This window comes from Harpia harpyja, chromosome Z, assembly GCF_026419915.1.
Source record: "Harpia harpyja isolate bHarHar1 chromosome Z, bHarHar1 primary haplotype, whole genome shotgun sequence".
Taxonomy (NCBI): Eukaryota; Metazoa; Chordata; class Aves; order Accipitriformes; family Accipitridae; genus Harpia; species Harpia harpyja.
Window position 1 is genome coordinate 116,640,530 of NC_068969.1, and position 23,100 is coordinate 116,663,629.

The 23,100-nt window shown below is 40.7% G+C and overlaps 1 protein-coding gene across 1 annotated transcript in view; it reads right to left on the reverse strand.

Moving 5' to 3' along the window:
- Positions 1–6,704: 6,704 nt before the first annotated feature.
- Positions 6,705–23,100, reverse strand: part of ALPK2 (alpha kinase 2) — a 51,863-nt gene continuing 35,467 nt past the window's right edge. Inside the window, exons 7-11 of the mRNA XM_052778715.1 lie at positions 22,719–22,993; positions 22,507–22,595; positions 17,883–18,100; positions 15,956–16,004; positions 6,705–8,795 (exon numbers count right to left, since the gene is read on the reverse strand). Of these exons, the coding sequence (XP_052634675.1) occupies positions 8,561–8,795; positions 15,956–16,004; positions 17,883–18,100; positions 22,507–22,595; positions 22,719–22,993 (866 nt within the window). The 3' untranslated portion in view covers positions 6,705–8,560. The remainder of the gene's footprint in view (positions 8,796–15,955; positions 16,005–17,882; positions 18,101–22,506; positions 22,596–22,718; positions 22,994–23,100) is intronic.

The following is a 23,100-nucleotide window of genomic DNA, read 5'->3' on the forward strand; positions in this document are numbered from 1 at the left end:
TGTCAGGATGATTCTGCTCTTTCTTTTACAAGCAAAAGCACCATAATATGTGGGAAATACATACTCTGCTACATGCACTGCCAGATTCCCATTGTAAAGCACACAAGTCATCTTAAGGAATCATCATTATAATGTCATCATTAGGAATGTGGATTTCATTGGAATCAATGGGGTTGTGATTACCTCTGAAAAACAAGGCCAGCTTGGATTTTTCTTTTTCCTGTTGAATTGACTAGGACAATAGAATACTGAAGCCAATTAGCTGGTGTAGTGAAACTCTGGCTCTTATTTTGGCACCAAATTAAAACATAGGTTTGGAACATTAATTGACTGAGATGCTCGTGACATTTTTCAAACAGAACACTTTCCAAAAATCTGATAAAAAGCTATTACCTCTAACTTGAAACACCATTTATTCAGGTTTCAAATGCTTTCAGCTTTGTTCCCTTCCATGCCACAACTGTATGTATGATTTGAGCACCATGCTCAAGTCCACTGTTTTATATTCTAAACCTACTGTTTTGGGAATGGTCACAATTTCCTCACAGAAATTCTTCTGAAAACTATTGTAAAGAATAGGAATCATCTGTAGGAACTTTCACAGGTCTTAATGAAAGCCAGGCACCAACACTGCACTGAGAAGCCTAAATCCCATTGAATAATCCAAGATTTAGGCTCACAGAATGTTGCACTCTGATTTGCAATGAGAGTGCTAACCTTAATATTCATCAGCATGTTCCGAACTCCACCTTTCTTCTGACTTCTAGTGCTAAGTAACCAGGCAAGCATAATGAATAGGAAGCTTCCTATGGCTGTGATGTGTACAGTGCTGCTGGAAGAAAGCATAGATGAATATGTGAAATTTATCATTTATAGATTATACTGTGTTTCCATTTGCAACCAATTTTATTACACAGTGTTTCCCAACAGAATATCTTCAATGAGTTACTTAATTTTATTCCCTAAACCTTGTTTTCTACCATGAGTTATTGCTATGGAACAGTCATTAGCAATGCGTACTGCTGAAAATTAATGGAAGAACTACAATGTTGTATATTAAAATTGAGTTCCAGTCTAGATATTTTTAAAAGAATTCTCAGCACTTCAAATTATAACAACACAACAGGTCTTCACAGAGGAACCCAGAATAGGTTTCCTAAACCTTATACGTATCCTAATCACTCTTTGCATTCACAATTTTCTTAAGTGACCATCTGTTCTGAAAACCTGCACTGTCCCACTCCGTGCAAGTATCTGATAGAGCAATAAAAGGTGACTGAATGGAGAGTAATCCAGTAGCCTCCTGATAAATTAGTGCAGAACAGCTCTTGCAAAAGGAAGAAGATAAAGCTTACTACCTACAGGAAGAAGAAAGACTTTTTGTTGCTTTTTTTCCTCTTCCAACCCTGCTGTCCCAAATAAACATCAGGCACAGTGGCAGGGAAGGGGAAGGAGCAGGGGCAGTGGGAGAGGAGGTTGAGGAGAGGTGGGAGTGCAACAGTGGACATGCAAGCGCAGGGACAAAGCAAGTGGTATGGGAAGCTGAGACCTTGAGCAAGGCACCAGCTACGCAGCCACTCATTCACCTGTTCAATTTGTCTCCTTTTTCTTGAACCCCCTTCTCCAGCTGGGAGGATAGAGGAGAACACCACCTGTGCTCCTGATCCCTTTAACATCGTTCTGAGGAACATAAAGTTTATTTTGAGAGACTCGTGCCAGATGCTTGTCCACTGCTGTCCCACTTCCCTGACATCATCCTTCCAGTATATATTGCACCCCACTGGCCTCCTCTTCCCTGGTCCAGTTTTGCTTTCAGGAACAATAAATCTTAATCTTGGCTACCAGATAAAGCATGAATGGATGGATATAAATATTCCTCCCTTCTGATGTTTCCTACATTACACAGGAAGCTCATTCAAACACATTTCTGTAGCAGCAGTACCAGCCTTTCAGTGTGTGGCATGAAGGCTTTCTGCTGGGTGCTGATGACAAGTCCATCCCTGTTATATGCCTTGATATGGACCTGTCACATCACCAAACTGCAGCTGTGACAGACCGTCCTGCCATGTACATGGCACAAATCTAGCCACAGCAAACAAGCAGCTCTCGTCATCTGATCCCGTGTGCACTCCTATCACAAGACCAAATGCATATCTACTGTGTTTGGGGGAACATGAACATGGTTCATGTGGTGAGCTTTTAGCTGTATAGAAAGAGAAAGGCTGCAGGTTCTTTGTGAAAAGGGTGGAAAGGGAAAGGTGCGGGCTGGGCTGCCCCATAGCATAAGCTTGGGCCCCATCCTTTGTCTGAAAGGAGCAGATAAATGAATTGGAATGACTGATGTAGTGGGCCAGATCCAAAACATCTGGCACAGACCAGGCATCTATAAGACCACTAAGCATTAACACTAACAAGGGACAGTGTTCTGCCACCATTGCAAAACAAGCAACCTCAGTCATCCATAAACACAGCCAGAATCCAGCAGCAACAGAATGGCTCCCAAAGCCAATATTCTCCTGCTGTCCAAGACTCAGTAAATCACAGTAATTTCACACCCACAATATTTTATGGCAGACTCACAGTGAAATCAGCAGAGCTGCAGATAATTATGGCTTATTTTTCAAAAGGTCTTTGCTGAGAACTAGCTTCTAGCTGAGGGAATATTTGTGCAGGCGAGTTGGAGGGTAGAGGCGGCAAGAGAGCTGGAACTCCTTTCTCTTTTCTCTGGCTTTGCAGTAGGAAAGCAAAAGTGACCTTGTCTGCAAGGCCCTCTGTGTAATGTTTTCACAGCAGCTACTTTTCTTCTCAACCTTTGATTGAGAGAGAAATGAAGTCCCTTCCCTCTCTCACCACGCCTGCAGTGCTTTCTAGGGAACCTGTACAGTCTTGCTTGCCCTCCTCCTGATAACTGGCACTGCGATTTTTCTTATTTGAAGAACATCTTATGCTGTTTCTCTCCTCCCACTCAGTAAGCCTCATGTGCTGCTTGCCTGAGCACAATATCCATATCATATCAACACAAAGAGCTGGAGATTAGGTCTGTCATTTTGGACTAGCTCTGTGATTTGCAATGTCATCACAGCTTACTCCACATCATTCATTCTTTTAGAGATGCAAAACATGAATCAACACTGCTGGTACTCCAGTGGTGGAATGGCAATACAGGCTCCCCAGCTTCTACTTGAAATGTTATTAGAGGAAATATTCAGTCAAACATCTATGTGGGCAAACAGTTCTTAGCCTTTCCCTGGTGCTGTGTAGCAGGATAGCAGCATAGATTAACTCCCTCTCCCTATTACTTTCTTACTACTGTGCTCTTAAAACTCAAAAATGAAAAGTTATTTACTGAGGCTTTTATTGTAGAGCAACATGACCTTTATAACACCAACACAATTATTAGATACACTGAGGTTTCTTGAAGAGAAAAAAAAAAGAAATTAAGGCATAATGGAGCTGCATCCCTGCAGTTCACTATTAGGCTATGTGAGGTTAAGCTGCAGGAGTTATACTGAAAAGTTCCTCCAATAAGAATTGCATACAATTTTCTCTTGCTATGTGGTATAAGGAATGGATTGGGAAACACTGCCTGTTTTCTAATGGGGTCCTCCATCTTACATGTCCTTGAAGTGGATAAATATTCCAGGCACAGCATTCGAAATACATCAGCTGCCTTCTGAAGTTGCATCCTCTGGAGACCTGGGGCCAAGCAATTTGTAAAGCAGGTGTATGCATAGGCACTGGGAATATGTATCACAGTGCTGCAGTGATCTATTCATCCAAGACTAGTCACTCGTAGATTCAAATCCTGAAACTTAGCAGCCTGGCTTTTTTCATTTGGAAACTTGTAATGAAGAATCATCTAACTTCTGTGGCAAGGATCTATCTTCCCACACAGGTTAAAAAATGCTGCAGACATTTTGGTTAAGTTTCTCAACTTTCCAGTTTTAGAGAAAATTCTTCTGCACTCCAGACTTATCTCCCCATATTTCAGGACCAGGCTGACTGTCTTCTATACCCACTGACTTTCTCCTCGTGGGTGAGATTGTTATTTAACATCTAAAGCTGGAACCAGAGTCTACAGCTGATTCCCAGCAACTGTGCATTGGTTTTCAAAAGTGCAAGCTGTCTTCTTGAATCCATGGAGGACTGATGTACTCTGATTCATTCACTGCTACCACTGAATGCTTCTGAACATTCAGGTGACATTTTCAAATGTACTCAAGGTTCTACTGCAAAAGGGACTGAGGAGGTCAGTTTCCATTGAGCAAGAAACTTCTAAGGATTACAGAGACTTTTTGGAAACAAGATCAACGTAAGAGTTATGTGTCTAATGTTTTGTGGATATGGACTTATACATTGAAACTCCTTAGGTGTTTTTGAAAAACATTACCACTGGAGCTCAGATGTTTTTTAAAGCACTTAAAAACTGTGAAAGAATAGGTAAAATTATCAGTTTATCTATAGGGACACATAAATCTAAAAACCCGATACCTATAGGCCATTCGTGTGATTAATTATTTTTGAACAAGAAGAAACATCCTGTAGAATCCTTCTTGACTCCATTCTTGAGTGTTTTATCATTGTTAGTCCGTGTAATAGAATTTAAATCAAAAAGCATTAGTGCTTCAGCCTAAACTGCAGTGGTGCCCTATGAAAAGCATAACATTTTAAAATTGCTATCAGGACACAGTGCAATTAATTCATTCTCTGTGTGCTTAAGAATATTATATAATATAATAACGCAACGGCTAGCAGCAAGAATTAACCTCTAAGTGCTCCTTTAAAAACTGGGTTCCAGTTTCTGCTTTGCTGATGTCTCTGTTGAGATTAGAATACATATTTATTTGACTTGCTCACAAAACCCATGCTTTGGTTCCCTTATGTAAAAGGCAAAAAGCACACTTTGGCTCAGATTAAAACACTGTCTGTGAAACAGGTAGCTGTTTCTCCCATTCATCTCAATGCACCATTAAGTCTAGAGCCCAATGAGAATACTGTTTACCCTCCTGATATTTATTATTTCACTGCTTATGATTTTGCAGACATCCAGCTGATGCATATTGGTAACACAAGTACACCAAGGTAAAACCATAGTTCTACTAGGTGAATCTTTCTTCTGCCACTGAAGTCAATCAACATAAATAGGACTAAACTTTCTTTTCCCAGTCTAACTTCTTGGTCTAGACCTTTGTATAAAGTTGAGTTTAGATGCACTCAGCTTTCATTCTTTTTCAGATAGCAAGGAAATACTTCCTGATACAGGGTATATATGTATTTTCTGTAACAGCAAGAATAAAGTGGGTAGAATGGCTAGTTATCAGTCTACAAAGAACAGCAATTATTAGCAAAGTATTTTTTAAACAATCTGACATGGAAATTTAGACATGGGCAGACAAACAGTCTGTTAATAATCATCACTCTCTACAACTGTCTGAAAGGAGGTTGTAGTGAGGTGAGTGTCGGTCTCTTTTCCCAAGTAACAAGTGATAGGACAAGAGGAAACAGCCTCAAGTTGCGTCAGGGGAGGTCTAGATTGGATATTAGGAAAGATTTCTTCACCAAAAGGGTTGTCAAGCATTGGAACAGGCTGCCCAGGGAAGTGGTTGAGTCCCCATCCCTGGAGGTGTTTAACAGACATGTAGATGTGGTGCTTAGGGACCTGGTTTAGTGGTGGACTTGGCATTGCTAGGTTAACAGTTGGACTCGATGATCTTAAAGGTTTTCCAACCTAAACAATTCTATGATTCTATTTCCCATCAGTTTTTGTCATGCACACTGGAGCTCTCTCTGTGACACTGCCAGTATCTAAATTTTAAAGTCTTTATATCGTGACACAGAAATGTCAGCAAGGAATTGAGGATGTTTTTGAGAGGGGCCTGCATAGGCAAGGTATTCCTGCCACAGAGTTCCTACCTGTCAAACAAGACAGACAGGAGGGCAGAACAGACAGCTCAGCAAGTGTGAAAGAGGATGGTGCAACAAGGAAACAAATAAAAGGCAAAGACTCAATTCTCTCCTTCCCTTAGATACACCAAAGAGCAATCATCTGAGTACCGTGACAGTTTTAAAACTTGTCAAGATGGCTTTAACCTGAGGTAATCAGTCAAGCATTTTCTACTTTTGGTAGCTATTAATGTATAAATATTTCAATTTAATTGCACATGTAACTGAACTCAAGGGCAATGACTGAATTTTAACAGGATCATGTGACATTATTATAATTGAAACTTTTGTTCTATTACAGAAAAACGACTGCTTTAAACCAGTGTATTGCCAGGTTTTCCTCTTCCCCACCAAAGCTAGCCAGAACTGCATCAACAGAGTACAGAATTCCAGGCTCAAATAAACAATGAACTGATGATTGCCAGGTGGCAGTGGAAAGTGGATTGCTGCCATCCCCACTGCTAGGTGTGCTGCCTGGCCATGCATGGTGGCTCGTTCTCTCATACACACCAACCTCCTTTTGGCTGAGAGAGAGATGTGGGTAAACTCAGACTGGTTCCTGGTTTGAACAACTGAGACACCAGAACAGTGGGACTTCCCTGGGAAAACCTCTTCCCTACAGCACAGCCAGTATCAGTAAGACCATCTGCCTCATCTGTGCCGCATCTCCCTCTGCCTGCTGTGTTTGATAAATCCTTCAAAACTTCTCCTCTGTATACTTTTCTACCTCCATTCTCTTGTGATACTTCAGATTCTCTGCAGTAGCACAGCATCGTCATTCACCTTTATTTTGATATGAATGGCTTCCCATCCTCGATAGATTGTAATTGTTTTGTCAAGGTTTCACTCTCAATGTTTTCACCCAGATTTCAGTCACACTCAAACTTTTCACCTTTCCTTGGCATTTTCTATTTAAAAACTCATCTTTCACATAGTCTTTCATACATTTAATTTTACATGGACTACAAATCCTAATTTCTGCAATACCATTTTGTACTTGGTCTCCTCCTCATAAGTTAGCAGAAAAATATTAAAAACTCAAATGCTTCAGAACAACTCTGGAGAAGTTCATCCCGTGTAACAGTAGGAATTCAAAATGCAGATGTCTGTCTGACACTGCTTCCTCCTCCCTCAATGTAGAGACATAAGCACTTTTTTGGCACAGTTAATCTAACCTATTTCAAATGTTTGTTTTTCAGATGACCTGCACTTTGCTCTAAATTCCAATTGCATTGGAAAGACCTCCATTAACCATAAAGGGAGCCCAGGATGACAAGTCTAGATGTTATACCTACATTGCAGTCAGATGAGTTTCTGTCCCTAGCATCAGCTAGTCCCCAACAGTTTATCTCATATTTGGCACCCACTGCTTATCAACACAAAGCAGAACCTAGTCTGAAATCGCTTTTTTTTTTCCTCAGCTCTGATGGGACTCTTACACACAGGTATTGGTTTCTGGCACCACCTGTTATTTAGTAATCACACAGGGATAAGAAGTCTGACAATGTTCAGCGTTTGTATTGCCTGTTAGGCTTTTCAACTGCCACCTCCAGTAAACTTCTTGCAGTCCTCTGACATGCATAGTTCCCTCCTCTGGCTGCAAATCTCCACACAAGCTACACTTAATTTTAATGGAGCACAGTATCTTTTTTCAGTTTTGGCCCTGCCTACGTATTTTGGACAAATTATGACTCTTTAGCAGACAGGTACTGGCCCAGCGCACCTGTCATGTTCCTTCAAAAAACAACTCTATGCTACACAGCAAAGTCATTGTACTTATTCAAGTTGAAAATGCTGCAAGGTACTAAAATACCCTCTATATGTAACGGTTTATTTCAGATGGTAGCTGCTTGGCAACATGCAGACTCCAAACCTTCATCCTACAAGAGGATCAGTGCAAGCACAGCAGTACTGTGCCATGGGGTTAACTGTAGTTCAAGGAAGCTTGCATGGAAAGCCAGGAATTCTATGCAGAATCACACAAGTTGCCCATATTTAAGCTGATGACATCACTTTGTGAGGCCCTTAAAGATGCTAGCTAATTTTGTGGGGGGCAGAAGACAGACGTGTCCTATCATGAATGGCTTTGTCTTGTATTAAAAGACATGTAAGTGGGAGAAAAAAATTACAAGAATAGGATTACAGTAGGATTACAATATGCAAAAATCTGGGAAAGAAAACAATTTTTCTATAGCAGCCTGAGCAACAACACTGTGCAAAACTTTTACTGCATGGCATCTTAAATATACTGATGTTTATGCAGCAGCTGAACCCACAGGGTCACAGGCACAGACACATAGAAGGGAAGATGTTCTCCAGTGACCTGCGGTGCACTCAATGTCCAAGACTCAAAATGTGCAGATACCAATACATAGAACGGTTGTAAGATAATCCAGGCAGATGGCTTAGTTTGTCTTCAAAACCTTGTCCCAGTGTTAAATCTCAGGTACCAAGACCATAGAATCAGTTCCTTTCTTTGTTGCTGGCATCAGCATCAGGATGACTTCAAAATAATGTCATAAGGCAAAAGACTAAAGTTATCCCCCCATGAGGTCATTGGTGCCTATCACTACTACATATGCTCAAGAGGAGTTTTCACAGGATGGGACAGTGCAACTCAGTGCTCTGAAGAAATGAAGTCTCTAGGTTCTCTTGCTTTCTTGGGCACTGTTTTCTTTATAGTTGATGAGTTTGGTAGATTTTTGCTTTTCATGGATGTTGCTTTCCTCTGTTTTTGATGAGTGGTTCGGAGAGATTTCAGCCCCAGCATCTCACAGTACTTATTACACTGGTGGAGGGCTCTGAACTGCTCAATGAAGGAAATTGAGCAGTTGCCTTTAAAACCTTTGTATCTGTAGCAACAAAGAAAAAAAAAAGCCACATGGGATTTCAAGATTCATTTTCAGCACAGGGAGGCAGAGTATGACTGTTGACTCATAAGCAACTTGAAAATATTAAGCAAGTCTCTTCCACCCATGCTGTTTAGAGAAGCACTAACTGTCACAGAAAATCAAACTGAGCCATTGAGAGGTGAAGGAAACCAGGTAATAAGTAGTGACAGAAGAGGGAAGAGGGTTAAGGAGATATAGTTCTGTGGCCTGTGGCCTGGCTACTATTTTTCATTTCATTTAGTTGGGAATATAATTGTCTGCTGGCTAACTTTCTCTCAGTAATATATAAATGAAATCCATTCTACATCATTCTCTATAAACAGTTCTTTTGACTACGATGAAGAGACAAGGTTGCTGCACAAGGTGTTGTCAGAACCAGAAGCTGTTTTCATCCAAACATGTAAATAACTTCTGTGCTATGCTCCTCCCTGCCCCAGGCTTGACTACAAGATCTCAAGAAGCCAAGCCTCTTGGGGAAGAAGGATGCAAGGAGCATCCCTGAGGAAGGCAGTCTCATCCAGCCTTTACAATTCCCAAGCCACCACCGTATCTCCCACTGCTACCTCTCACTTCTTCAGTGGGCTAGCAAAGCCAGGGATTAGGCAAAGCATGTACACCCCTCTTCTCCTCACCCTGCCACTGGTTGATGACATTCCTTCTAGTGCCTGCTTTTTAAGCTGCATCACCTTTTTTTAAAAGCTGCACCTACTTTTTAAAGGAGTAATTTTTGGTCAAATTACCAGGATGGAGAAAGGAGAAGAAAGGCCAGGGTGCTCCTCTCCTTTTTCGGTAACCTTAGTAAGTGCATGTTCTACCCTATTCTCTTGGTTCACTGGACATACAATGTCCTCAGATGTGAACTGTGAGTTATCACTGCACGAAAAACAAACACAATTTAGCACTGAAATTAACACAACATGCTCATTGCACAGCATTCCAGAGAACTTCTTTCCTCCTGCAGACCGCATAGTGCTAAAGAAAACACTGTTGCTCTGAGAAGGTCAAACTCTTTCTGACAGATAAGCATCTTTATTGCAACGTAGTTTGCCAAATTTTCTTCTACAAATAAATGGTACCAGTTGTGAAAATATAATAAAATACCTTGCAACAACAGGGGACGATATCTGCCTCCATTTATATCTAACTGTCCTATTTTGCATGTCTAGTGTTCCTCTACAGAGAAGAAATAGAAAAGTTGAAACCTCAGGCTGACTGCTTTCCTAGCATCAGAAATTCCACCCTAGGAAGAAAGAAATCTCTTTGGTGGATAATGCAAATCTGAAAGTTTCTCTAGTATGTCTAGAAGGTAATATTTATTGCTTATTCAGGCACATACCAAAATGGTAATGTATATTGGCAATCCCCCTTACAGCAAAAAAAAGTCATCTATACATTTTGCTGCTGCTTTTAAACAGTCACAATTGCCTACCCATGGAGGACGGATCCCAAATTATTTCACACAAACTATTGCAGCCATGATGATGAAGACTTTGCAGATAATTGTAAGGTGAACAGCAGACCTTGATCTTCTAAGGAATTAAATTATTGCTGGTGGTTAACTTCAAAAAGAAAAACTACTTCGGAGTTCAACTTTCTCATCATAAGTATTTAGGAGTCTTTGTCTTCTCATACCACCAATATTTTATTTTCAGATTCTTCTTTGAAGTCAGAGTTTTTGAATGTTAAATATGTATTTCAGTGAAATAAAGCTCCAAATGTATTTTACTATAATTTGTCATTTGAAGCTGTTCATACCAGACAAGGTTACCCTCTAAGTTAAACAGGTAATAAGCCTGCCCTACTCAAGAGAAACCACTCAGCTAGCTTGCTATGAACAGCCAGATGAACCTCAAAGGGTTAAGAATTTTTTTTTCCTCTCCTCCCCAAGCTAGTTATGTGCTTGTTTAGCCAAAAGAAGTTTAAGAGGAGTGCTCGTTACTTCAGGACTATAACCTGGAGCTCTGCAAGATAATGAACTGTTCTCTCACTCCTTTGGAGAAATAATACACTTGAGACTTTATACTTGAGCTCTGTTACTAGAGCCAACAGGTGTATGCTCCAGACACATCAGCAGAACTTAAGTTCCACAGGCAAACATGCCTGTGCTCAGCAAGAAAATCTCTTTATATCAAGCATTGATCCTGACTCCAGAAACTAGTTAAAGCACAGCAATGCACTGCAAGCAAAAAGCGATAACTTAAACCAAAATATTTTTATTAATTTATCATGAATATTCAATTAACCATTGGGTCTTTCCAGTGAGTGCCAGTGGCAACAACAGTTGTTACAGCACCTTCCACCGCCATGGTGTGTCACTGCTGGATGCTGCAGCAGTATGTGTAACACAGATGCAGCCACCAATGTCTGAGGAGATAATGAGGCTCTGTGCAGACAGCCTTTGGGTAGCATCTGCTTACTCTGGTATCTGAAATTCTCCATTTCTACTGCAAGGCTGATTGAGAGGCTTCATTTCTCCTGCACTTTGTGTAGGTGTGTTCTGGCAGAAATATTAATGATAAGTAACCTCCAGGGCTATCAATTAGGTGAGAAGTTTCACTGCACTGAGTGCTGACTATTTTAATTTGTGGCTGCAAAATGACTGCGAACTCTTTCTCTTGCTCTCACTCTCTTTTTTTTCCTAGGTAGCCATTTTGTTGCAGCTAAAGAAAATTTCTTCATGTGTTTTTCTCATGCTGTAAAATTCTGGTAATACTCAGTTCGTTGTGCAAAAAATCTCGGAATGAAAAAGTTGAGCTAAAAAAAATCCACTTTTCTCATGAAGTAAGTAATAGTCTGTCTAAATGGCTTTCCTATCTGTATTTGGTATTTACCATTTCCTGTATGTCTTTTGAAGGAACGTCTAAACAATGAGCAGAAACAGTAGCATTTGCTCAGATGATACTATGAGTAAGAGACACTTCAAAGGTACAATTGAATGCTCTGCTAATTAACTTTAGCTTTAGAATTCAACAAATGCCAGTAAAAGTAAGAGCATAAATATCTTGTGAACAAGAGACAGAACACTTATATTAAAAACACGTGATTATCTTTATTTTACTAGCTTTGCTCCTAAATCAAGCCATTCTCATTTCCCTTCTCTTAAAATAATAGGTTTGCATTTATCTTGTGACTACAGATGTGGCCTAGGTAACACTCCTAGTCCACTTTGGAATTTGAGAGGCATGAATGAGCCTAGTTTGGCTCTGCAGTGTGCAGACAGCCCCAAGTCTTATAGCGGGCCATAGAAAAACTAATCTACAGATGTGAGACCAAAGTTTTGCATCAGAGTTCTCCCAGCTGTTTGCTGTTTGTTAGTCACTGCTTCCACATAGACCCCCTTGTGTGCTTCCAGACTGTATCATCTGTTCCAGACAAACCTAACGACCATAGGTCTGTTGTAATTTGGCAGGATTTGTGAGCTTAACGCAAACCATTCTGTGCTGTTATAGCTTGTGGTAAGTGTAATTGTGGGAAGGTGTCCATTAGTGAATGGCTTCTAAATTGTACAGTCTGTATCGCTCTCATATGTTTTGTGTTCAGTAACACCAAACTATTGACCATTCCAAGCCTTGAAAAACTTGAGTCTGTTTTTTGCACAGCAGGCACTATTAATTCACTGACTAGATGACTGACAAATAAAACCCAGACAGAATTCCATCTCCTAAACTTGACAGTTGGGAGTCAGCCCAAACCAAATCTTCCTTAAATCTGAAGGGGGAATGTTGGATTTGTCCCCAGGTTTATACTCCCCAATGCCTCTTGTTGCCATGTTGAGTAAAACTAAATTTGTCCGTGCCCTGAAACCAGACAGACGTTCAGATCCGCATTTGGCAAACAGCACCCCAGTTAATCATCATGACCATGGGTCACTGTGTTCCTGATTCCTTCATCTTTGTGTTTACCATTCTTGGGTAAATACCTGGGCGCTTGTGCACAGCTTCTAAACTGGCTCACTGTTTGCACTTAGAAACCAGTCACTGTGTTGTATTATTTTTGTTTACGTTTGCCAAAGAATCTACTAAATAGCTTATTTAAAGGATTGATTGCCCGACTCTGGTGCGCCCCAGTGGCTACTTTGGAAGTACTTCCCAGGCTTTTCGGTTTCTAGTTAGGCTTCGCCCTCTACTGACAGAAACTGTATTGCAGCTACTTCAGCGTATTGAATAAATGACCCTTGTTTGGGTTCATTTGGTTTCCAATTCACTGGTAAAACAGACAGAGAAAGGATAAAAGATCAGAATTACTTTGAAGAGTGTTAATTGTTGAAAACATCAGTCTTTCCACAGCCTCTACAGGAATGAGGGGAAAGATGAGGACAAAGGATACATAAATGCTCATCCAGAAATGTTTGTTCAGGCTTGGAATATGAGTCTGGACCCCCCAAAAAATCATTCACAGCAATGAGCAATGCTGAATAGAGGTACAAAATTTTAATATATGCTGTTTATTGTACTTCGTTTACAAGAAACACTGGGGGATAAATAATGTTCATGAATAATTCATGACAGTTGCTATATCGGCTTTTACAAATTCATCAGTAACAGTTTGTACTATGACACTAGATTATTTGAAAGCTTGATTATACTATGAGCATGGTGGGGGTGGGGGTGGGGTGGGGTGGGGGAGATGGATATTTTTTTTCAGGTTTTTTTTCCCCTGGAACACAGGTTCAATCTTAGAGTAAAATTAGAATTGTATCTAATTTACGTTCCACCCAGGAACAATATGAATGTTCTTCCACTCATCAAGGACCACAGAAGCATTTCCCAAGGATATTTTTGGTTTGCCTTGATGTGATTGGCCCAGGCTTAGAAGAATTGGAGGCAGAGGACCTGTCTGTGATCAGTGAGGTCATTAGCTCTGCCAAGAGTGGTTGAGGAAACCCTCAGAATTTCTATAGGCTATTACACCAAAAAATCAGCTTTGTATCTTCTCTAACAATATAGTTAAAATCATAACACTATCATACTATATTTTTTAGTTAAGTAGGACTATGTATGTTCTCCCCAACATGTGAGATAGACAACCTCTCATCAGCATGGCTGCACACTACCAAAAGCAGCAATAGCCAGTAACACAGATGAATTCTGTGTACTTTTTTGTTTTCCCCATCTAGGCTCACGGAATTAAAATATCAAACTGCAGAGTTGTCCTTTCTGGGAAAGAAGCATAAAAGAAAAACACAGGACCAGGAAAAATCTGTTGTCTTGTAGCAGTATCATAAGCTAAATGACAAATAAAATGATACTCAACATTTTTAAGAGGTTGTTCATGACAGGAAATTATATTCCCTCACACATGACTGAGGTGATCCTTACTACAGCTTGCATTGTATATTCGTTTTCTCACTTCACCTTCCTCTTCCCTAGTCCAATATGTGTTTTTATAGGAGTAATTCCCCATAGTGAGCTGGACAACAGCATCCATTAAAGCATTTCTATAGAACTTCTGATTCGAGAGAACAGTGTTGCCTAAATAAAATTTTTATTACTTTGTTTTATAACAGGATGATGCAACTTCATTTCAACTGATTTCACCTTGGATCCACAGCTAAAAGAGTAAATCAATGTAAGTTTTGAATGGATGCCAGCCTGCAAATATTAAGGATTTTCCCAGAATATTCTGGGGTCAAACTCTAATAATTTAAAACATATTGTAAGGGTTTTTTCCTGTACCATGGGTATATACACACGCTCCAGTTTAGTATAAAGACTGAATACATGTGATCAGATTTGCTTTTCCTGTCAGTTTATCAATGGAGAATATGAATTTAAAGCATTAATCACAGGCATCTACCCCCATCCCCTTTCCTTTTCGAACAGCCAGCTGATTTGAATCACTGCCTGCACTGCCTATTCCTATCAATGGCTCTTTTGGCCTGTCCTAACACTAAAAGCTTTAATTAACAAAAACTTAAGAGAAGGGGAAGAAAGTTAGAACATTAAAGGCCATTAAAGTTAGAACATTATTACATATATCTTTACACACATGCTTAAGTCTCGAAAAAAGACCTGAAGCCATTGCAAAACTACTAGGAAACAGGCCTCTCTAAATATTATGAATAGATCTTTTGTTATAGCTCAGAATTACTGCTTTTGAGAGAGAAGGGAAAGAGATACCATCAAATCCCTTAACACATTTCCTTTTTTATCAGGTAAGTGGCCTACACAAAGCTAAACAGACATCTTCCCTCCACCCATGCAGCTGACAAGAACACAGGCTCAAGAAAAGCTTGCGGTCACTGCCTGCAATAGGAAGAAGAACTAACTCAAAGAGTTCTAAACTGAGAAAAGACTCTTTATAGAAGCTTGTGTCATAAAAACATATTCTAAAGCTTTGGCACTTTTGCTGGCTGCAAGAGGGATTTCAGTTGTGTTCTCTGATGCAGTCTTTGCACCATCCCTTTAAATTCCTTGCAAAAAGGGCAACACAAACTTTGGGCCCTTTCAGGGCATCTCCTTCCCTAATTCCCACAGTACTGTGGTAGATATCCTCTCTTCTTCCAGAGGAAGAGTAGGAGGGGAGGAGGGTCACCTTGGCTACTGGTAGCAGGATCTAGTAGGGCTAGACAGGTCTAAATGCTTGTATTTGCATTTGCTGGGACAGGTGCTAGTGAGTGCAAGCCCAGCTGGAGCTTTGGCTCCAACAGCATGCTGGGTTTGAGATATTTCCTCCATGGTCAGAAGCTCTGGACAGCACAAACACCAGGTCTTTCGTTGTACCCCAGGCTGGAGCCAGTGTTGGCCGTGCATTTTCAGCCCTACCTTCCTCCAGCTGATCCACCACCAAGTGCCTTACTTGCTTGTAAGTCACTAGAGACCTTGATTTCACTCATGAAATGCCCTTTGAATAAGCCTATTTTAAGGGAAGCATGAAGGAAAAGCAAAGCCCAATCTACAGTGTAGCCCCATCCTTTTAGAACAAAATAAATGTGTTTCCCTTATAGGTGGGTTCCCATAAATATGAACAAAAAGAAGTTAGAAGAGTCAGATGAGGATTGTTTTCTTCCAAAGTTAAAGCAAGAATAACTTGCCAGTGCACCCTCCCCCAACATATTTACACTGTGAAGAGACTGATGTGTAAAGCAAAACCATGCCGTTGAGAAATAATTTTTCACTCACCCTTTGGCCAGTGTTGCTATGCCAACGTCAGTTAACTTCATTCCTACACCTACAAGGCATGACGGAAACAGAGAGCTTAAGTTACACTAGAATTTCTAGGAGTATCTTCAGATTCAAGAGCACCACATATAGAGACATTAAATATTATTTATTGATTCACTTTTTAAATTTTAATTATTTGTCACCATTTTTTCAAAACATTTTAAAGTACCCCAATTAAAAATAGGATGTTTGTCATCTGTATCACTAGCAATTTCTAGAAGTCAGTCTCATACCAGTAGTTTACAGATAGCAAGTTGATAAATAGAGCATAACTTGTTTCCTGTGCTAGACAGTCAGTGGGGGGGAAGGAGGGGTTACACTTTGATGGCTGCATTTTAAGAAACATACAAAATCTTTGCTTATGCACCTGCCCCAAGATGTGTATATTTATTTATGTGTTTTGTGGTTTTGATGCTTTGCAAACTTGGACTACGACGTTTATCAGTAGGAATTGCATATTTGCTTTGCTAATCAAATATCAATAGGTCAGTCATCCTTATTTTTACTTTTTGGGTGAGAGATCCAAAAACCCTTTCTCATTCAGTATTTCAAAAAACTTGGGGTTTTTAACTTGTCCCTTTGTTGACTTGTTTATAGGCAAAATCCAGTCCTGCAGTGTGCAATTTTTTCTGTACAGGAAAATGATGGTCTCAAGACCATTTTCCTTGGAGAATACCCTCAGAAATCTCAACTGGTATGCCTGAAAAATGCAGCCTAAATAGTCAAATGAGAAGATGATTAGGGAGGAAGAATGTTTCTCTTGAACAGCAGCAGGTATATTGTCCTTTCTGGCAGCAGTCATTATAGAGGCTCAGATACTATTTCTGCTGTTGTGCTTAGCTCAGGCTAGGATTTTGTTCCTTCTTCTCCCTTTAAATTACTTCAAGGGTCTTGTTTAAATGTCTTGTTGCTAATTTTCCTGCCTTCTCTTGTTAAAGAATATGGGATATTTTCTAAGATTCCACCTTTTTTGGTTTTCTTTAAAAAGGGTCTGTGTTTCTCTGTTTCAAATACATCTATGCATACTGTGCTGCGTACAGGCCCAGCATTTCAGCAGTTAGGAGGAGTCACACCTATAGGAGCATAAGGGCAGCATTTAGTAAATGCGAGTAGGGCATTTCTTCACCGTTCTTCTTTTTTTGAAGGAACATGTTTCTTCAAACCTAGCCAGGACCTGAATGTGGAGCATTCCACTGTGGAGAGATTGTTGTTAAGTATTTAAATACAAGAAAAAGCGAAGGACTAGGATGTTATTAACAACTGAAGTCTTCAATTCACAAGACATCTCATTAACTTCTGGGAAGCGAGACAATAAGCCAGACTTGACTCATATTGAGTGTCCTGATTTACTAAGGGGACATGTGGAAGAACAACTCTCCTGTTAAGAGTGTAAGATTTGTTTTTTCTTTTCCAAACTGCCTTCTTACAAGAACATAAACTAGGTAAAAATTCCCTTTCTCTGCTGATTAGATAAACATTGTAATACTGCATAGGTTAACATGTTAGCTCCTGCTGCCGCAGTAGGCAATTAATTAATGTCTTTCTGTTCCCTAGGGTAACACACACACAAATAAGCACAGTGCACTTAAAACGGGCTAGAAAATAAAATACCCTAACTCTCTCTCCTATCTTTTATTCTGATCTGCATGACATGCTGTATAAAACAGGCACAGGGCCAGGGTACTGTCTGCATCTGGAGAAGACTGTCCATTATAAGGTCATGGAAGGAGCACATTCAGCATTGCCAACAGGACACAGAAAGCCAAGAATAACATTGCTCAGAAATAAAGGTCTGGAAGTTCTGCAGTTATGGGGATTGACTGTGAGTGGGCACCAGCCTGTATCGTAGGAAAGCCATTTAAGTGCCCCCACTCAGACAACTTACCTTGCAGGTCAGTGACAAGCAAGTTCCCATTGGTCTTCTCATACACCCAGTGCTGGAAGGTGCAACACTTCTGGCCAGCCTCTGAGTCTCTTCTCAGGAAATTTACTTCCTTGCCATCCCTGACAGAGTATTTCACAAATTCCCCAACTAGCTCCTCCTCCACTGTTGCATAGGGGATGTTATTAGCAGGGCGATGAACAAGAAAAATAGGAATGATCCTGAAATCAAGGGATAAAAACTAATAAAATCCAGAGAGTTCTGTCAATGAAGGAGTAAGAAACAGACAAAGTGGCCAGTGATCTCAGAGAGTGAATAAAGAGCTACCAAGTTTAAACCAAGCCAGGAGACATCTGGATAAGATTCAGATCTTCTAGGTAGCTCTAGAACATAATCGCATTATCCTCCATGTGCTTATTTCTTTGTATTATTTACTCAGATGTAAACTTTTTCAAAGCATGCTTTCTAATGTTGTCCTACTACATCCCAAAACCTAAACTCTGCACAATAAAGGTGCTTGCTTATTTTGGAGTATCACTGCTTTAGCTGCTCAGGCTGACTGATAGATGATTCAGACTTTGTGAGGTGTTAAGCACCTGCAAATTTGATCCACTCCAGAAAGAGCTTTGCCCAAGACCAGTGCAAGTGGAGGATTTCTCAGACTAGACTTCTAAAACCTAACACATCCAAAATTAGCAAACACTTTTGGTAATGAAAGTACAAAGCAACTACTTTACCAAAAAGTAAGAGGAAACAAAAAAGTCTCTGGGAATATCATCAGATTCAAAAGACAAGTTGGCTCAAGTGAAAATCTAGAATCTCAAGATTCTTGGACCTTGGCAAAGTTTGGATCCAGGTCAGAAAACTTCAGCTAGTTCTGTATGAAGTTTTCAGGAAACTGCAAACTTGAAAATTGTCTTATTTTAGTCATTTAGAAATTGAGCTAGTTTAGCCAGAAAGACTTACAAAGTTTTGCAGGAATCCAGGCTAGGTCCACTTATGTCTAAAGATGCACCATGCCAAAAACTCATGTCCAATATCAAATAAAATTTCGCTTGGGGTTTCATGGTCTTCCCAGAGAGAAAGACTGAATGTGAAGTGATAATGACAATAGTCTGGAAGGAAGTATCTGTCTCACTAGGAACATGAACTTCGTGGTTACCAAAGTTCCTGCTGTCTGGAAAGCAGTGTTCTACCTCACAGATAGTCGTCTTCTGTTTGTACTTACACCAGAAAAACTCGTTACTTGTTAGGCAGCACTCTACAGTATAAGTCTCCAAAATTAAAACCTTAGAGTAAGCAAAAAAGTGACATCAGTGTATATTAGAATGGAATTTAATACTGCTCTGAGATTTAATATTGCTTATTTTGGAAAGCCATTCAGCTGGAGCTGGTAACAGAACATAACTGTATTTTATCAGCTAGCTCACAAAAGCTCCTAGCCGTACCTCAGAACAAATGGGAAAAATGACTGTCACCACGAAACGGGTTTCTAGTTACTTGCTTTCTTACAAAGAGTCCTATCTCTTAGAGCAACACAGCCAAAGGGGTGGCATAGCTGCTTCCAGACATACCTGTGCTGGATTCTGGAAATGGCAGAATCGTGAATGTACGTAGGTGCTCTAAATACACTGAAAGGAGGTCTAGAAAAATTAGTCATGAGACAGCGAACTACATATAACCAGAGCACTTCTGTATAAGTCTTCCAGTCCTAGTCCACAATCAAGTTTTATTGACACCATTAATTTATTTGTTGTTGTGATATTTTACCCTTATTATTATAGCACATGCAGTTAAACTGGTACAAATGGCCTTTATACCAGTAGTTATTCTTTTTCCAAGGAACAATCACTGCAACTGTAGGCACTAGTCTAGTTTTAACCTACTCACTCAAGGTATGGTATCAGCTTAACTCTACCAGTATCATTAAAGTGAACAGCTTTTCTTAGTGTATAAGGCTCCATATAGTTTCATATTACTGCACACTGAAAGGAAAATAAATGGGTCACTGGTTAATAGAAATGTTAGTACTACTCCATGGTGGAATTATCGTAAGTAACAAGACCACAGAATATGTCTCTCTCTCCCCCTTCTGCGGTTTTATAAATGTCTAGCTGCCAGTCCACTGACTATTATAGGGTAGTGCCTTCTCTGTTGTTTCCTCAGCTTTCTCTTACAGTCAAACGTGCACAGATAGGCTAAGGCTGTAGCTTTAAAGCTAACTCTGGAGAACGCAGACAACTTTTCTCTTGCTCTATTTATCTTATAAAATGTTCCAAGGAATATACCTTCTTTTAAATACAAGTTTGGTCTGACAAGTGCTGGCTAGAAGAAAGGAATCTAGCCTTAAAATTTTGAAATTAAAAAGCAAACCAAAAGCATACACACATAATCTCTTTTTGCTCCTATCTGCCGTCTTCCAGCCAATTGTTTAGAATAAAGCACCAGATCTGAACCTTCCATGTGCCTGTTATTTGCACAACACTTCTAGTTTTCGTAGGGTACTGTACTGGGTTTGTGTGGCAAAGTTTTGGTAGCAGGGGGACTACAGGGGTGGCTCCTGTGAGAAGCTGCTAGAATCTTCCCATATGTCCCATGGAGCCAATGCCAGCTGGCCCCAAGACAGACCCGCTGCTGGCCAAGGCTGAGCCAATCAGCAATAGTGGTAGCGCCTCTGTGACAGTATATTGAAGAAGGGAAAAAAAGTTGCAGTGGGCACAGAAACTGCAGCCAGAGAGAGGAGTGAGAACATGTAAGAGAAACAACCCTGCAGACACCAAGGTCAGTGAAGAAGGAGGGGGAGGAGATGCTCCAGGCGCTGGAGCAGAGATTCCCCTGCAGCCCATGGGGAAGACCATGGTGAGGCAGGCTGTCCCCCTGCAGCCCATGCAGGACCCCACACCGGAGCAGGTGGATGCCCGAAGGAGGCTGTGACCCTGTGGGAAGCCTACGCTGGAGCAGGTTCCTGGCAGGACCTGTGGATCCATGGAGAGAGAAGCCCACAGAGCAGGTTTTCTGGCAGGACTTGTGACCCCATGGGGGACCCACACTGGAGCAGTGTGCTCCTGAAGGACTGCATGCCATGGAAGTGACCCATGCTGGAGCAGTTCATGAAGAACTGCAGCCCATGGGAAGGACCCACACTGAAGAAGTTCCTGAAGGACTGTCTCCTGTGGGAGGGACCCCATGCTGGAGCAGGGGAAGAGTGGGATGAGTCCTGTCCCTGAAGAGGATGAAGCGGCAGAGATAATGTGTGATGAACTGACCGTAACCCCCATTCCCCGTCCCCCTGCACCGCTGGGGGGGGTAGGTAGAGAATCCAGGAGTGAAGCTGTGCCCGGGAAGAAGGGAGGGGTGGGGGGAAAGTGTTTTAAGATTTGGTTTTATTTCTCATTACCCTACTCTGGTTGATTGGCAATAAATTAAGTTAATTTTCCCTAAGTCGAGCCTGTTTTGTCCGTGACGGTAATTGGTTGAGTGATCTCTCCCTGTCCTTATCTATCTGTTACATTTTCTCTCCCCTGTCCAGCTGAGGGGGGGAGTGATAGAGCGGCTTTGGTGGGCACCTGGCCCCCAGCCAGCGTCAACCCACCACAGGTACATGCTCTCTGTCTTTCATATCGAAACTAGAGGTTATATCCTGTGCCTAGAGAAATCTTTCAAACACAAATTTTACCAAGAGCAATATATTTCCAGAAAAGAAGCTGACTTGCACAGATATTTTCCATAAAAGATTTCACTGCCATCTCCATCACTATTTCTAATCCTGAAAAGGTGGCTTTAAGGAATCATTCCAGAGGCTGTGTTTTAAGTGTTCCTTTTTTTCAGGGAACCAGTGCAGCTGAGCAGATCTTGTGTCATCTAAACGGAGATGGAGATTTAGCCTGCCTGTCAAGCATGTAGGTCTTATCCTTGAAGCAAGGCAGATGGAATTTCAACCATCCATTGCAAATTCAACTCTACACAGTAGCCTGACACTGGAACAGCAAATCCTTTGAGAAAGATCTATTACCAAATCTTCAAGGTGCCACTTCCCAGCCTCAGAGGCAGAGGTGAACCTGTATTAAGCTATTGGTCTGATGTACATGTATTTGGGAAATGGGAAAACTTCTGAAATGAAATAAACCAGTCTTTGGGAAAACCTAGAATCAGAGTTGAGCTTTCTGGCTTCAGACTCTCTATACACAGAAAACTTCCTAAGGAGTGACTTCATACCAGCTTCAGAATGATCATGATTCCTCTTAAGATTTCATTTTTAATGGCAAGTTGGAAGGCCTGACTTATCCTCTACTGCTGTTACTAGGTCATACTAGTAGTATCTCCTACTGGTGTTACTTCACTAGCATGAATAATTTCCTCTAAATTTATATGAAAATCATGCCTCTTCCCTGCTATTTACTGTCTTTACTCCTTATTATCCTTCTCTAATGGCAATGGAATCTCTCTCACCACCTTGATACTCAGTATTATTTAGGTCATTACTCCAGCTGTAACACTGTTCTCAGGATTCCTCTTTCTTCTTCTTCAGTAATTACTCCTAGCAGTCAGTCGGCAGCTGTGGCACAGGACAATATATATATATGCATACATGTATATTTATATAAAAAAAAAATATATATATACTCACTCTGGTACTTCCCCAAAGCCTTCCAAGGGTTCAGCTTCAGCTGCATATATCTTCGCATACTCTCTTGCAGTATTTTGGACATAGCACTCCTGTATTACAAACAGATATGCCTATGGAATATTACTCAAAACATTTAACAGATCATCTGTTTGAATATTCACTAAATAGCTTTTCCCTACAATTCTTTCTTACAAAGGACAGGAGAAGCTTACCTGCAGTGCTAGTTTGTAGTTCTTTTGAACTAGATCATCCTTACTCTTGGTCCCATATGTGATAGCATTGTGCACTTTGAGAACACAGGGGTGGCCAGGACTGAACACTGGAACGAGGCCTTGCATCACTCTACTTCGGAAGGCTTTCCGGTGCATGCCTTCACCAAAGTGAAGCTCTTCTGTAGCTATTATTCCATGCAGGTTCCCACCAAAATAGCTGTCACTGATGAAATCTTCTCTGAACATGAGCTGCATGAATTCAATTTCTTCCACACCTAAAACACAATGCCACTTTTTTCTGCACAACATCCTTCTGCAGTCACAGGGAAAAGGGTGGACATGGGAGAACAAATGCATCTCTCCATAGAGTATTAAAGAAAAT